A 16,785-nucleotide genomic window follows, 5' to 3' on the forward strand; every position below is an offset into this window, starting at 1 on the left:
TGCTGGAACCAGGGCACCCATTCTCCTCTGGTCAAGGCTTGAGAGAGTAAGAAAGCCGTTTAGGAAAGACAGGATGGGCTGAAACCAAAAGCAGAGCGACAGCCGTGCGAGGAGGCTGAAAACTGAAAACCGTCCCCCCGCAGGGATGGTATGATCCGAATAGGGGCGGGGCGAAGGAGGTGCTCCGGGTGCCTCCCTGCGCCTTTCCAGCGCTGCTCTCCTCGCTGCCGCCGGAGCGAATGACTGCTCGCCCCGCGACCCCTCCCTGGCGCCGGAGCCCCAGCTCCGCCCCTCGCCGAGCCGCCCGCTCCGAGTCTGCAGGGAGAGCTCGCCCAGCTCTGCGGACGCCGCCACCCTCGTCGCCTCTTCCTCCTGTCGCCCGCTTGCGGGGACTGCGCCCCGCGGCCTCGCTGTCCTGGGAGGGCGGCCGGGTCCGCGCGGCAGCTGAGCGCTCGGTGCGGCGCAGCCAGGTCTCCCCCCTGCGCGGAGTAGTGACAGGTGCAGAGTCTGGACTGAAGATCCACCTGCAGCCTTCGCCGCGATGTCCACCATGCGCAGGACCGTGTCGGAGATCCGCTCCCGCGCGGAGGGTGAGTGGCCGCCGCAGGGGGGAATTGTGTACAGAGCGCGGGGGGAGCTGCTCCGGGGCAGCCCGGGGTCTTGTGTGTGTGCTTGTGTGCGCGCGCGCTCTCCTGCGGGGGAAGAGACGTCTGTCCCATCTCTTGCCCCAGGCTGTCGCCCCTAGCGGACCTTTCTTCCTGCGGCACCTCCAGTGCACTCTCAGACCCTTTCCCAGCTCGAGACCCAAAGGTTGCTTCACATCGCAGCACGATCGTGGTGTCGCTGTCAACCGGGGTTTTTGCCCAACCCACCTCCCTCCCACTAGCGCACGAACCTCCGCGTCCCCATTCGGCGTCCCCACCCTAGTGCACAGATTCCCATCCCGCCGCCCACCTTTTGCACCCCACACATCACGACTCCCCGAGAAGCAGGTTTGTTTTCCCAGGCTGCAGGATCTCTTTGATCTACAGCCCCTTGCCTCCCAGAGCACGAGGAGCCTTCATCGGCGTTGGGTGCTCAGTGAGTACTGTACGTTCCGGTCTCTGCAGTTCTGCCTCCTGCAGCGGAGTCTCACCCAGCTCCCTAAAGAGGTTTTGTTTTTGTTTTTTCTTTTTGCCGAAACCCGCACTGTGGCTAGCTGAGCCGACTTTTTAGCAAGGTGGAAGCTCTTTTCTTTGCTCCACCCAGGGCCAGCTGTTGAATGAATACACTTGTCAGCCAAGGAGCAACAGATGCCCAAGGGCAAGTGAGAGTTTTGGAGGGCCCAAGACACTCCATCTTGTCTGAGGAGCCCTCGGCATCCTGCCCAGCATGTGGCAGTTACTCCGTAAATATTCCTTGGTTTCCCTCATGGCAAAGCCAAGATTATACTTACCTCGAGTTTTGTCTCCTTTTGTTTTTCTCTCCCATAAACCCATACTTGGATCTTGCAAAGGGCGCAATAATATGTTTTTGGGAATGGTCTATATTGCCATCATCACCGATTCCCACCCTCGCCCACACTCCACCCTTTAATGTGGGGCAGGGGGTAAAGTGGTTTTAGGGAAATAAATAAATAAATAAAGTTAGGAGAATAGGATTCAGGGGTTTGGGACTGGCCATTGTACTATTTTTTTCTCCTCAGAGTCCCCATGTTAATAAAGGGGGGGGGCTCTGTGCTCTAATAGCTACATTGCTTTGGAAATACTATTTGAAACTGCTCTGGGGAGAAGGCCACACAAGAGTTAAAATTGACCTGTGCCCTACATAGGAATTTAGTACTTATTCTTTGTAATGTAGTGAAACATGTATAGGACATTTTCGTTTTAGATGCTCAGTGGAATGGATGATAATGTTGTAAAACATTATTCATTCTTTTTTCATATACTTCTGAGTGAAATGAGTCAATTTTTCCAATCACCATTTGAGGAAGCCATTCAGGTAATGAAAATATAGTGGTAACAGTTGGGATTGTTCTTATGAATAGTAACAATCGATGACTCATACGTTGTGGGAAATAAGGCTGAGAGAAAAGACCAGAAAATAATGCCGAACCTGTGGATTTTATTACTGGTGAAAGGCTACAGTATTGTTTGTAATTCACGTATGTATTCTGCAAAGCACTTTCATAAAGATTACCTTATAGGACCTTTCGACACTCCTGGAGGTTGGTGAAGATGATCTTATCTGACAGTTGAGGAAACTGTGGCCCAAGTGGTTTAGGTACCTGCCCAAGGTCAAGTAGCTACTGCAGTGACATATTTGGATGAAGAGCTCTGGGAAAGCAAGAAGCACTTCTTACTTAATCTTTGTGCTCTCTCCGCATCCAGCACAGTGTCTGGGGCATAGTGGCACTTGGCCAATGGTCCTTCCCTGCCATATTGGTTGGTTTCTGTTTATTATGTGCTCAGCCTTTTGCTCCAGTCTGTGGTGAGGACAACATAAATAATGACTCTGTGGGCTGGCAATGTGGCTCACTGCCTGCTCTGCCCACACTTTTGTTTCCTGAGGAATAGTCTCCTGATGGCTCCCACTGCCGAAAGGGCCTTGTTCTCTGCCAAAACCCCATGGCCTCAGCTGATTGGAGCAGGGTAGGCTTCCGACCCAAGGTAGACGATCCATAGGTGGTTCAGACACTTGTAAACTTGTGGTTTGTCTCAAAAAGATTCTCTGTGGTGATTAGCTCTCTTATGAGATGAGTTAACCCTGGAGACTTAGAGTGAAAATTGAAGCAGAAAAGAACAGAGGTGTACAGGCTGGGACAGAAGAGAGTGGCTGGCTGTAATAGGTATGCAAATGCTGCAGATGAAGAAGCAGAAACTATGAGTAAGCAGAAAGATAGGAGAGAGAAAGCCCTGGGTGGAGAGAATGGGGCAGAGAGATGCTGATGTCAAGAGGGTGGCCAGACTCTGGAGCACCTCCTTCCTTCCCTCCCTCCCTCCTTTCCTCCCTCCCTCCTTGAGTTTTCTAGTCTCAGTTCCCAAATAGCACTAGGACTGGCTCCCTTTTGCTTGAAGTAACTCGAATGGATTTCTGTTCTCTGCATCCAGATTGGCCAGATGCATGACTGTCCAGTGCAACTTATTTACAACCAACTTGGGGAGAAAAGACTTACCTGAAATAAGGAATAAATAGTCCATGAGGGGATGTTACTCATTGAATATTGTGCTTGCTGTGGGTGACTTAGGACCTGCGGAAGGTCAGGGCATAAGAGCATGAGGCCTTCTGAGAGCACACTTCACTGAAGAGTGGCTTGAGATGAGTGCTTCTCAAACTTTAAGGTGCTCATGAATCGCCGCAGATCTGGTTAGAACAGTGGTTCTGCCGTGAGGCTGGAGTTGCTATGTTTCTGACAGGCTCGCGGGTGATGCTAATGCTGGCCTACAAGTCACAGTTTGAATAGCAGGGTTCTAAAGGACATTGCCATCTTTTCTAGTAGTCAGGAGGGTGTTTAAGATAGAGCAACCCATTGGAAAAACTAGTGAAGGGGAGAATGGCTTTTTTAAAGAGTTCTTAGGGAAGCTGGCCAAGAGCAGGGGGAAACTTGGAAGGAGCAGGATGTACATTTGGACAGGTGAGGTACTGCTGGATTACAGAGCAGTTTGGATGCCAAAATGAGTCATTTAGGTACAACATCGACTATTTGAAGAGGATCTTAGAGCTTGTCGGATCCAATTTCTCATTCAAGCATGATGCCAGTCTATAATATCTCTATTTGGGCCAGTTAGGAGCCAAATCATTACAGGGAAGTGACCCTCGCAAAGAAGCGGTTTTAGAAAGATTAAGTCAGGAAGTATGTTACATAGTTTGGAGAGAATGACAGTATAAATAGATTCTAATGTTTTAAAAAGTCTAAAAATGATAAAGTCCAGGATTAGTATTGGAGTGGAACAATGAGAGTGGGAAAGAAGGACATCAGAGATATTTCTGAGAAAATCTTTACCTCATTCATCAGTTATCTACTGAACTCTTACCAGTACAGTTCCAGCGAGCACAATGCAGAAAGTCTGGCCCTGGAGGTGCTTACATCCTCGTGAGGAGGGAGACAAAGGAAACACAACACACTAGCACATTACAGAACCTATGTTGGAAGGGCCTTGGGAAACACAAAGAGCAGAGAAGATGCTTCCGCTTCATGGATGGGTTGCAGCTTTGTGCAGGGTGGTCAGGCTGGCTCTCCCTGAAATGCTGGAGGAGGGGAAGTAGTTAACCTGGAGGGGACCTGGGGGGAGCGTGCTGAGGAGCCACTCAGCAAAGGCCTCCGGGCCACAGAGTCAGGAATGTGAAAGGAACTGTGAGGGGGAGAGAGTAGGAAGTGAGGCCACGAAAGCCACATCATGGAACACCAACATATAGTGAACACAGGGGCAGGAGGCAAATGAATTAAAATAATAGTAGATGCTCAAGCAAGCTTCCAGGTGTCTCATTAGAAGTTCAGTTTCCAAGGCTGGCTCAGGAAGATCCTGTTCAGTAGGGGTGTGTGTGTGTGTGTGTGTGTGTGTGTGTGTGTGTGTGTACATGTGTAACCCTACAGCTTTAAATCTGATTGATTCAGGAAATCTATTTAAAGATAAGGAAATTGTGGAGGGTCAAAACAATAGAAGAAATAAATTCAAATTTTAAAGTCATTGTGGGACATCCAAATGGACATATTTGAAGTTACTTAGAGATTTGGAGGTTCCATATGGAGGGAAAAAAATCAAACTGGAATCTTGAGTTCAGACATAATAGTTGAAACCCTGATAGATAAATTGGCCAGGAAGCCAGACTGAATAAAGGGGAGGGCTAAGAATTTTAGATCTCTGCACTTCCACCCCAGCTAAATCAAATCAGTCTCTGAACACGGCATTAGGGATGGTTGGAACAGGGACAGAAACCATAGTGATTTACACAAGGTAGCTGTTCTCACTCCTCTACGACCAGCGTGGAGGTGAGCAGTCCGGGCCAGGTGTGCCCACCACATGAAGCTGGGGAAGACACGGCCTCCCGGTGGCTTTCCGTCCACCATCCTGAGTGCGTAACTCCCTGCAGTCCGAGGGCCGGGGTTCCCGCCGCCGCGCCCGAGTTCCAGGCATGAAAAGATGGGACAGTGAGAGACCACACACGGTACCACACAAAGACTAAGGGCTAATTTCGCATCGGCTCCCATATGTAAGGGAAGCTGGAAAATGGAGTTTTCTCGCTGGACACTGCTCGGTGTTTTATTACGAAAGGCAAAGGGAAGGGTGGCGGCTGGCGGGGCAGCTCACAGGCGCCGCTGCAGCCTCAGGTTGCCAGAGGCTCTGGCTAGAATCCAAGAAGTGTTAGGAGCTCATAATTTACAAAGTAATAAACATCAAACTGTTCAAAACTAAGGAAATACACTACAAACACAGACCTGTTCAACATTTGCATTTTCTTCTGATGAATGGTACAGTGCTGAACTGTTAAGACACTCATTCGATTATGTAAAAATGGGCTAAGTAATAGATGCAGAAGTTGTTTTAGGGATCGTTCTCTAAACTGGTCTGTATAAATGGCAACTTTTAAATGTCTGTAATTATATAGAATACTGTGTTTCATCTACCTAAAAGATAAAGAAGTGACATTAAAGTAATTTCTGCAAGAATTGTTAAGCGGAAAATTTTAGGAGGCTGTTTCATTTACTTAGGTAAGAAATAACTAAGAGTCTTTGTTTCTTTAACAATCATGGATTATGCACCTGCTGCATGCCAGCTGGTGGGGTCGCAGGACAGAAAGGTGTGGGGGATGAAGAAGGTCCCACGGAGATGAGTTAAAGATTTACAACAGACCTGGCGCTAGGAGAGAGAAAAGGTGTGTGCATGTAGTGGTGCCTCATGTAATCGATCTTTGAGAATCCCCAACACACGTCATTTTGCTTTGTGTAATTCTCAAGATATTAAATGTGGGAGAACTCAGTTATTTTAGGTTTTCTAATCTGTAGTACATCATTCATTTGTTCAGGTCTCATTTCAAAAACCAAGAATCGAATCACACGCCTAACTGAAAGTGATAGGAAAGTTTGGGTAAATCTACTTTTGGTATTAATGAAATGCTGGCTGCATGAGTTTCTATTCACATAGTTTCATTATTATCATTCTGGCAACAGTTTCATTCTTCACTCCTCAGTGGAACTCACATTTTTCAGTGCTCTTATCCCTCTGCATAGCAAGCTCCCCTAAGGCAGGGATTTTTGTTTTCTCTAGTGATATGTTGCTCTCATGGAGGACATTGCCCAGTACACAGTGGGGGCTCAGATATTGGTTGAATGAATGAATCTTTTGACCGGAGAGAAGATGACCTAGAGACACCATATGATCAGACCCACTTGATATCGCCCTGTAAGAACCTGAGCAGCACGAAGGGAGGGTTTTCTGGGGCCTGATGCCCACCACATAGTCACCTTCAGTGTTTGTCAAATGAATGGCTAACTCGGAACTTTGTGTTTAATGGGAGAACCTAACTTTGTCCTCTTGATTGTAGAGGAACACCTGCTCATTGGAGAAACTGCAAAAAAGTGTCACGACAGTAAAAATCACCCCAAAGTATGCCATCCAAAAGTGATCAATGATGGCATTTTAATAAATATGCTTCCAACTGTTTTCCAGGAGAGGAGAAATGTATTATTTGTTTAAAAAATGAGAGCATTTTCTATATTATTTTTAATATTGTTCCCTTTTACTATTTCATGGCTGTCTTTGCCTATCCCATAGATTTGTGTGTCCTCCATGACAGGGATGGGATTTTAACATTTGTTTTTCTAGTTGTATTGAGATACAGTTGATACATAATAATGTAGTTTCAGGTGTGCGACATAATAATGATTTCCTATATGTAAGCACAAGAAGTTTAGTTACTGTCCACTACTTTACATAGTTTCAAAATATTTTTTTCTTGTGATGAGCACTTTTAAGGTCCACTCTCTTAGCAACTTTCAAATATACAATACTCTATTATTAGCTATAGTCACCATGCTATACATCAGTGCATTCCTAGAACTTATTTACCCTGTAACTGCAAGTGTGCATCTTCTGACCACCATCGCCGGTGGGAAGGGCTTGGTCTCGGTGCCTGGAGCAGTGTCCCACGTCAGGAAGGACCTCAGTAACTCTTTGTTAAATGCACAGATCATTAATTTTATGGCGGCTTAGTATTTTTATGCTCAGGTATTCAATATAATAATTTACGAAGAAATCCTCTAAGGTAGGCATAGAAGTCATTGTAATTTTTATTTTCAAGCAAACCACTCTTAAATAAGCAACTTTAAACATCTGTGTGTACTTTTCTAATTACTTCTTTGTAAAAAGCCTTGAGGGATTACTGGGTCAAAAGTATATCTTTTTAACGACTGTTGATTCCTATTCAAAGTTACTAGCAAGATAATTACCAGCGCCTATCCCCTACCCCTTCTCTAGCACTGGAGAGTCTTTCTTATCCTTGTGAATATACAATGTAAACAACAATGAATGTCGAAGTTCACACTGCTTTGCTTATTAGGTTGAATACAATTCGGTAGTTTAGTGATTTTTTTTCCTGACTTGTTATTCAAGACCCTTTATGAAGTTTTTCTGTATTGAATTTTAAGAGTTTCCATGTGGAAGACAGTCATTTTTTCTCTATAGTGTATCTTCTTATAGTGTTTTCTCATGTATGTGAATGAATTTTCATAAAGTGTTATCTTTTTTCTTAAAGTTTTCCTTTGTCATATTTTTCATTTCAAGGTAATGATTATTCATCACTTTTGTTTTTCTTCTCATACTTTCAGATTCAGTAATTAAACAGTTAATGTGTAATTTCTGTGGGGTTTGTTTTGTTGTGAGATTCGAGGTAGGAATCTAATTTTATTTTTTCTCAAATTATTATCCACTTGACATGATAACCATATATTTAATAATCCATTCTTTTAATATTGACCTGGGCGCTTCTTTGTATACAAAATTTACATACATAATCCATCATCTCTGAATTTAGTCTCTCCTTTCCCCTCTTTTTCTGCCCCTCGTATCTCCAGTTTTGGTCTGTGCCTTTTGGACCCTAGTATCAAATTTTTTCTTTGCAGATAATAAAATATATCCTTATAGTGGTCCTACTCTAACTGCTCTTTTCCCTAATTTTTTTCCAGCTATAGTTCTATTTGTTGTTTTCACTTGAACTAGTGTAAGTCAAATCAAAAAATGTATTAGGCTATTTGTTGGGGTTGCATTAAGTTCATACATTTATACTAAGAGAACTGACATCTTTTGTATATTGAGTCATTTAAGCTTAATTTTTCTATCTGTTTATTGGTATGTCTTTCATGTGCTAGGGAGAAGTTCCTTAAAAATTAATCCTGGGCATTTTATGAATCTCTCCTACATGATTTATATTTTATGAAGGTGATTCTATCTAAAAGTATATGTTCTTGTTCATGACTGTTAAAACATGTAAGGTGGATTACATGTCACGAACAAGAATATATACTTTTAGATAGAATCACCTTACATGTTTGTTAGTACATGTAAGGTGGAAGCCGTTGATTCTGTCTGAATTCTTTCATTTTGAATAGTTTTTCAGTTAATGTTCATCACCATAGGTTTAAAAATCATATCGTACCATAAGGCAAAATGTTTTAAAACAAGGTTTTCAGTTACTCAGACTTGACCAGGTATACATTGGTTATAATGTTAATTAGCAATATTGGTTCATTTTTTTTCTGCTGAAATATCGTGGACTCTAGTTCCAACTTACTACTCGTCAGGTATCACATAGTAGCCTTTACATAATAGCCAAGACACTGCTGTTTTTTATGCTTTCTGCTAGGGACAGAAGTCAGAATTTAGACCAGCTAGGAAAGAACTCATGGACTCCTGGAATCTACTTAGACCAAACTGGCATGCACATCTTTGATCAGCACTAAGGGAAATGAAATGAGAGCCACAAATGCTACACAAGTGTGTAGCTTTAAATATTCTGATAGCCACATTTAAAAACATAAAACTAGCAGATAAAGTTAATTTTAGTAATATTAACCAAGTATATCCAAAATGCTGCTTCATCATGTTGTTTATATAAAAATTAATGATGAGATAGTTTGCATGTGCTCTCTCTGCTGGTTTTTCCGAATACACTGTGTGTAATATCTACATTACATCTTGATTTGGCCTGGTCCCATTTCACATGCTCAGGTGCCACACGTGTGTATACATGTTGAGGTTTACTAGAGTTTTCAGAATCTACAATTGTGTAATTCAAGTCATTTCTCACTAAAAATGCATCTATGGATATGCTTACTGAGATAGAAATTTAAGCCTCTAACTTCTTTCCTTACAACCAAAGGCCATCACCAGTGTCCTCGTCACACCTCACAAAGTGTGTTACTGCTTAGTGTGTTAACGGTGCTTTGACATGGCCCATGAGGCATTTTAGAAGTTTATGTAAGTATATCATGTCATCTTTTAAAGCCTGTTTGTCTCCTCCCCATTTAATAACGACAACAACAACAAAAATCCCATTTTAAATACATTTGACAAGCAAGAATCATCTGCTTCACCTTCCTGTCCGTTGTCATTACATGTTAGTGTGAAGTGTATAAATGTAGATGGTAACTTTGAGTAGCTTCGATATACAATGTTGCCATCACGTGTTCATCTAAGGGCACTATAGAACTTGGCTTCATGGGTCATGTACACAGCTAAGTGGGCAAAGGAAAGCGTCTGTTTTAAGCTGAGCCTCTGTTCATTATTTTGTGTGAGCCGTCTCTGAAGATGACTGATCTGGAACCATCTAGGGCTGCGCTTAATGAGATCGGATTCGTCACATGACAGTCTAAGCAGCGGCTGGTACTGAGAAGACCGAAGCCAGGGCAGGCTCCAGACCAACACTTAGTGGGCCAGACCAATTCAGCAAACAAGATTTGCTTCCATGAGTGAAGCAAACATGTACTGGTACACAAGGCTTAATCAGAGAGATGGATTGTTCTAGAATCCATCCAGAGTAGTCGAGTTTCTGTAATTGGCTCAGGCCCCTGTGGCTAACTCTGGTCCTAAAATGAAACCAACTTGGTGTAAAAATGTCTCGTTCTGGAGTCTGCAGCCCATCTCTTTCCCTCGTCCCACCCTTACCCCAGGTAGCTTCAGCCCTGCCCCAAGCCTCAAAACCTGAGAAGTCGAGACATTTCAGGGGCTCTGATTTAGCTCTCTAAGGATGCGTCACGAACCACCCTCAGCTTTTCTCTGACCGAAGTGCCTGTCCCAGCAACTCCTAGAGCCCAGGACCCGGGGCTCTGCCTTGGGAGAGAAGACCCTGGTCCCTGGCCCTGTCCTGGATGCTCAAGCTCTGCACTTGTGAGCGGTTCTGGTGCCAAACCAGGGCTGCCGAGGATTCTGAATGTCGTTTGCTGTGCTCTCCCCACTGGGCCAGCCCATCTGGACAAACTCGTTCCCCCTGTCGGAGATCTCTGGGTCTGATGCGCCTGTGGTTGGTGACCACCGTTTCTAGGTCCCTCGCTCTGCTGCTGTGTTGTTGCCCTAGTGGCTGTGCCTGGCTGACCCTTTCCAGTCTCCTTGCAGTCTCTCTCAGTATATATATATATTCAAACTCATGTTCTACCTCTTACCAAAAAAATGAAACCAATCTTTATATATTGTACCCAGATTTGGGTTTGTTTATTTACTTATTTTATTTTTAGAAAGAGGGGAAAGAGAGGAGATAAACATCAATGTGTAGTCGCCTCTCACATGCCCCCAACCGGGGACCCAGGCACATGCCCCGACCAGGAATCAAACCAGTGACCCTTTGGTGTACAGGCCCGCGCTCATTCCACCGAGCTATACCAGCCAGGGCTCTTTTTCCTCAGATTTGATGTGCTGCTCCATAACCTTAAGCTTAAGTTGGGTTCAGTCCACCATCAATAGCAGAATAGTTGTAATAAATACCCTCAGGTGGATTTACTCAACATTTATAACTTTGTTTTCACAGTGAGAGAAGTGACATGAGGAGAAAGACTGTCTGCCGTCTTTGATGCAAATCACGTTTGATGCGGGCAGGGCAGTGGGAGGCTGGTGCAATGTGGGTTATTTTGCAGCCATGTTTATACCTCAGTGGTGCCCGACCCTGGCTGCACAGTGACCCAGGCAGGGAGCTTCAGGCAATACCCAGACCACCCCCATCCCAGACCACTGTCACCTGCCAGGCTGTGATCACTGGGTCGATGGGCTAGGAATTGGAATTTTATCTCCCATGTAACTCTGATGAACAGCAGTGTTAAAAAACACTGGTGCAGACCCTTGCTTTTACTCACTTGCAGGGAGGAGGAATGGATTGTATGTAAAGCCTTATATGTTGCCAACCAAAAAACCAAGAACATGTGGATATTTTTGGTAGAACTTTTGTCTGTTGCCCAGTTACTTTGATGAGTCTTGTTATGCTCATACTTTTCTTAGTTTCTCTTCTCAGAAATTGTAAAATTCATGTGCAAATACTTGATTATTAAGATTTTGAAGACGTTCTTGACAATTCTGAATCAAAATTTCAATTCAGTACAACCAAATGAAGGGTAAACACGTTTAGCTTATTTTTAGCGGGTACCATGTCTACTCTGGGAGCAGAATGAACATGAGCGTTTTCATGATGTCATCACTAGTTTTTTGCTAACTTGCTCACTTAGTCCGTTGTAGTAATTAATCTCTTATTCACCCTGTATTTGCAGCCCACATGTGGAGTCATCTGCATCTGGAAGAAAGATTTTAGCAACTTCAAAAAAGTCTCTGAAATGTCTGTAGCAACTTTATTTTCAGAAGGGGTTTATCTTCTGTAGTTTACAATTACTAATTTATTCCACCATGACATTAAATAGTCTTTGAATGTGTAGAAATGGAAAATCTACCACAGTCCCAGTTTACCTGCCTTCCCTAGCTACTGAGATGAATTCATTTTTTTTAATTGTTAATTTATTGTTGGGTTTTTTTGAGAGAGAGATTGATTTGTTGTTTTACTTACTTATGCCTTCATTGGTTGATCCTTGTATGTGCCCTGACTAGGGATTGAACTCACAACCTTGGCATATGAGAACAAGGCCCTAACCAACTGAGCTACCCAGCCAGGGCTTTGAGATGAAGTCATTTTTGAGACTCTTAACCAGTGTGGTTCTCTGTGGCTGCCCGGGTGGGTGCTGGGTGTCTGGTTTCAGGATGCAGTGAGGAATATAAAGGAGGCTCCACCGTGCCTTAGATGAAGTGCATCGTGTTCAACCATTGTATTTCTTTTTAAATTTTAGAGTTCTCTTCTATCCTTATTGTTTCTGCATTTAGATTTTGCTATTTTAGGTGATAATGTGACTTGCACTCTACAGACAGAAATCTTTTTAAAAAGCTAAAATTTAACAGAGAACGAGAGGGAAAGTTCTGACTCAGCTCAACCTACCCCCCACCCATGGCTACTTATTCTTATCTTTTCATTCAAAGTTCAATGGAAGAATCAGTAACGTACAACACATGCTGGCCTTTTCTTGACTTCCAACTAATTATAATTAGCAAAGAAGAAAAATGCTCTTAATTTCCCTAGGTGCCAAGTGGAAGGTCCCTTGATCTTAAGTGACTTTCCCTGGGGAATCTTTCCTTCTGGTTGGTGAACTGTGCTGTGTGTGTTAATTTTAACTACGTCTGAACACCAGAGTCTTCAGCCCGAATTAATGGTTTCTTTGTGTCAGACGTCTTTCCGTATGTTCAGCTTGTCCTTTTTTTTTTTAATTCCTTTGGTGCACACCAGAATCACCATCTTTACTGCTTACACTTCATGTGCTTCTAGTCCGTGAGGTGCCATCTGCTTGACACGGTGGCCACGTAGAAAGTCACGTGCTTTTGTTCTGTGAGACAACAACAGAACCTGAGACCATGACTCACTCAGGGCTGTCTCCACTCTCCTCAACTTCTTAAGCTCCTGCCCCAAATAATCGACTTGAGAGAAAGTGAAATGAGGTACTTGGGGCTCTCAGTAGGCCTGGCGTGATATCTGACTTTGTGGCCCTTCCCAGCCAGGTGGCCTCGGGCGGGTCCCAGAACCCCTCTGAGACTCTTGTCTTTCTTTGGCAAAATGGTAGTAATACACACCAGTGAATCGCATGCTTCTCGGGTGGAGAGGAGACAAAGCCTAGTTGTACACTGGAATCTTCTGAGGATTCCTGGGCCCCACAGCCAGAGACTCTGATTTCATCCTGGGCATCGGGGTTGAGACAAGGGGAGATGATAGTGGCTTGGAATCCTGAGTATCAGGGGCAGAGATGAGAAGTGTCAGATTCAGGATGTAGCCTGAATACATATCTGTCTAACAGATTCGTTGATGAGTAAGATGTGGCGTGTTAAAGGGAAGGCGGAGTTGAAAATGACTCACGTTTTGGGCCCTGAGCCCAGAATGTTGGCACCTTAGAAACGAGGATAAGATTCACACGTGCCAGAATATGTGTGTGTGTGCATATTTCTTTTGTTTGGTCTTTTTTAAGAAAGATTATTGCATTCATCCTGAAGTCAGGATTTCCATCTCTACTTTCTCTACCTTCTTTTCTCTAAATATTCTTTGTAACTTCAGTAAGCATCTCCACTGGTGTCTTCCCCGTTCCGCACTGCTGTGGATTTTAGACACCTAGGAACCGTGTGAGCCTAGAAACAGGACTTTCCGCTCTGTAATCAGAAATGAGGATGGTCTTTCTAGTCTTTCATGTCATCATGTTCTTTTGGTTCTGCAGGTGCTCCACACTGCAGGCATGTTCTTCAGAGTGAGAAATTAAATGCAAGCTACAAAGTGGGTGCTAAGCAAAAAATGTTCCTAGAATGTGCGTCTGAGTAGTGACTGGGATAAGATCAAGCTGTTCAGATTGTGGGCACTAAGCCTTTAGCCGCTGGTTTTGAAGTCTCGTGGCATTTCCCCCTCACCCTGTGCGGTAGGCCCACCACACTTCGCTCAACAGCGGTCCCAGGTGCCCACACATCCCCACGCCAATTTCACGATTCTCAGTAGTGGTGGTACCACCTAGGGGCAACAGTGTTTTGCACTCTTTCTGCACTAAGTGTTTTTTACTTATGATTTTAGAAGGTTCTTGAAATATCTGTCCAACCTCTCTTCTCCTTGTTCTTGTCCTACATGTGAATTGGGTAAAACTAATGGCGGTTTCACACGCATGTCGGTGTCACTGCCTTCCTGTCACCCAGCACCGTGCCGCATTGCATCTCGTTAAGTTTTGGCAGCCCACCGGCTGCCGTTCACATGTCCTAGCTTACTCTGCTTAGTGGGGGCTTGTCTTCTTTCTCAGCCACATTCTGACCCACTGAAGGCCGCTGGCCATGTCTTGCTCTTGTGCAGGGGACTCCGAAATCTTGGAGCCCGCCCTGTGCATGCAGCCTTGGTGGGTTCTTTAATACTGCCCAGGGTGCTGAGGGCAGACCAGCCTCCCCGGGCCACCCCATCCTCAGGGTTAGGTTGGGAGCTGGGGGAGTTCTCCAGTGCCCCTTGATGGATTTCCTACTTTTCTAGCCTTGTTCAGTGGACTCGTTGGATATTTTACATGCCATCAATAGCAGATAATCATGTCACCCCTTTTCTTACCGGGGGTAGTACCTGGTCCTATGGAATAAAGGCTGTTTTGTTTGTGAGTAGTGTGTATTGCTGTGTGTGCTGCCCCGACTTCTCTGCCAAAGCCAGAATTAGCAGGTAGGCTCAGGGTGTTTTTGATGGTTGAGGCTTTGTTTAAAAATAAAGGTGAATATTTTTTCCCTCTTCAAAAATAACAATGGTGGTAAATAGCAGGTGCCCATCAAACTCCACTGACTCATTCTGAGAATAATGCAGCAGCAAAGTGATATTATTTGGGTATTTCTGCTTCTTTTAATAAAATGAGGGTGAGATTGTTGAACCAGTCCTGACTCTCCCCTTTTTTTGTGTTGGAAAGTGCATAAATTGCTCTGAACACAAAAGTTGTAATAATTCAGATAACTTGCATGGCTGTATGTTTTAAGGGCTGGCTTTTTCAGAGCTTTACTTCAGTTACAGCTTCCTCTGAATGCCTTGCTACTGAAGTCAGCGGGGTTAATTACCCTAGATGCATTTTTATCAACTAATTCAATAATGCCATTTTCCCTCCATTGTGCAAAGTGATTAAAACTCGCTCATGCACTGGCATTGTACTCGTTGTTCTCTGATTACCTCATAATTGTTTTTTTTAAGCTTTTTAAAACTGGACACCTTGGAATTCTAGAGCTGGAGGGAACTTAGAGACCAGCTAGTGCAGCAAGCCCCTGAGGCAGCCTGCGGGCCAGTGGTTACCCAGCCCCTGCTGAATCCCTCTCAGGTCTAAGACTCACACCCCCTTGTAAAACAGCTCACTTCCTTCTCAGACAATTCTAATTCTTCACAAGTTCTTTCTTGCTAAGCAAGCAATAAAAGCATTTATAGTCTACATGTCTTCCTACATGAATTATATTTACACAGTTGATTTTTCTGAGGCCTTGGTATTGGAACTTCAGCTTATTCAACCTTTTAAAACCTTCCTGAATTCTGATTTTCGTGTTACCTGTGCATTTATTAATCCTGCCACATCTGTCTCTATCCTGCCATTGGAACCCAGGCTGTCCCGCTCCAGGGCCCTCACGAAGGTATGCCCAGAACCATCTGGGAGATGATCAGAGCAGTCATCTGCTGGATCCGAGCAGAGCCCCTTGGGACTCAGGCCCTGGGGCCTCTTCCTCTGCCCAGTGTTGCCCGGCTTGTTCCTCTGTGCATCCACTCCACTCTCCACTTCATACCTTCGGCTTGCGTGTGGCTTCGGGGAGCTGTGCCTCCCCTCCCGCCACACTCTCCAGGACAGTCCCTGCCCAGTGCCAGGTCCACCTGCCTGTGTCTCTGGATCTCAAGTCCACATTCCCGGAAGGAAACCTGATTAGCTTTGCTGGCCAGGTGCCCCCGGTTGGCCCCAACAGCCGGAGCCGGGAAGTAGGCCAGGAGCCAGTGGGCTGGGGAGGGGCGGTAGGGGGCAAGAGCCCGGGATGTCCCAGGGTAGGCTGCTGCAGAAGGGCTTGCAGGCAGAGGCAGTGTCAGTTTGTCCTGTAGTTGTAAACCCACGTCATTACATAATTATAGAATCGTGTCTCAGTTTTATAATAACAAGGCCTAGCTGAAAACGTTGTTAAAATCCAGAATGCTGAGGATTTGGTCAGTGACATTATTGTTTCAACTTAATTGATATAAAGAGCTTTTTAAAGGGAAAAATGTCCTTTTGGTCTCTGACTCTACATCCTGTGTGTGACAAGCACCACTTTTAAAACATTGAAGTCCTACTCAATGTTAACTGGATTCTCAATAGAAACAAGGATAGTGTCTCTAAACCAGTGAATTGATTATTTTCAAAATTTTCACATAAACCTTTTAGAAGCTGTAGGTCACATTTATATAAGTCCGAGAACTCCGAAAGCACGCGAGTAGACCACCATGTTCGTACACAGTTATTTAAAATGTCTGGGGTCTGTCATCCTCCCGTGTGGGAACAGGGGGGGCCTTACTTCCTCATCTTCAGCCTTTGGAGCCACTTTTATTCACTGTGGTTCTTCTGTCAGTGACAGTTCATGTCACCGTCCTGCAGGTTCGGACAGTTTCATAGATTTAAAAGTTTTCTCTAATGCTATGAGATACGAGTTCATTTAGAGCCCTGGGCACTGCCTTTGCCTTTTAAAATAATCCTGTAACTTCTCTCTTGCTTTAGTTCCTCCAACTAATGTGGGTTCT

General features: G+C 44.5%; 1 protein-coding gene across 2 annotated transcripts in view; it reads left to right on the forward strand.

Moving 5' to 3' along the window:
• Positions 1-225: 225 nt before the first annotated feature.
• Positions 226-16,785, forward strand: part of ATP8A1 (ATPase phospholipid transporting 8A1) — a 215,835-nt gene continuing 199,275 nt past the window's right edge. For both annotated transcript variants that reach the window (XM_053672277.1, XM_053672278.1), the window contains exon 1: positions 226-590. In XM_053672277.1, coding sequence (XP_053528252.1) covers positions 542-590 — 49 coding nt within the window. In that variant the 5' untranslated portion in view covers positions 226-541. The remainder of the gene's footprint in view (positions 591-16,785) is intronic.

The sequence above is a fragment of the Artibeus jamaicensis genome, unplaced genomic scaffold, assembly GCF_021234435.1.
Source record: "Artibeus jamaicensis isolate MK-2021 breed Jamaican fruit bat unplaced genomic scaffold, CSHL_Jam_final contig_76, whole genome shotgun sequence".
Classification (NCBI taxonomy): domain Eukaryota; kingdom Metazoa; phylum Chordata; class Mammalia; order Chiroptera; family Phyllostomidae; genus Artibeus; species Artibeus jamaicensis.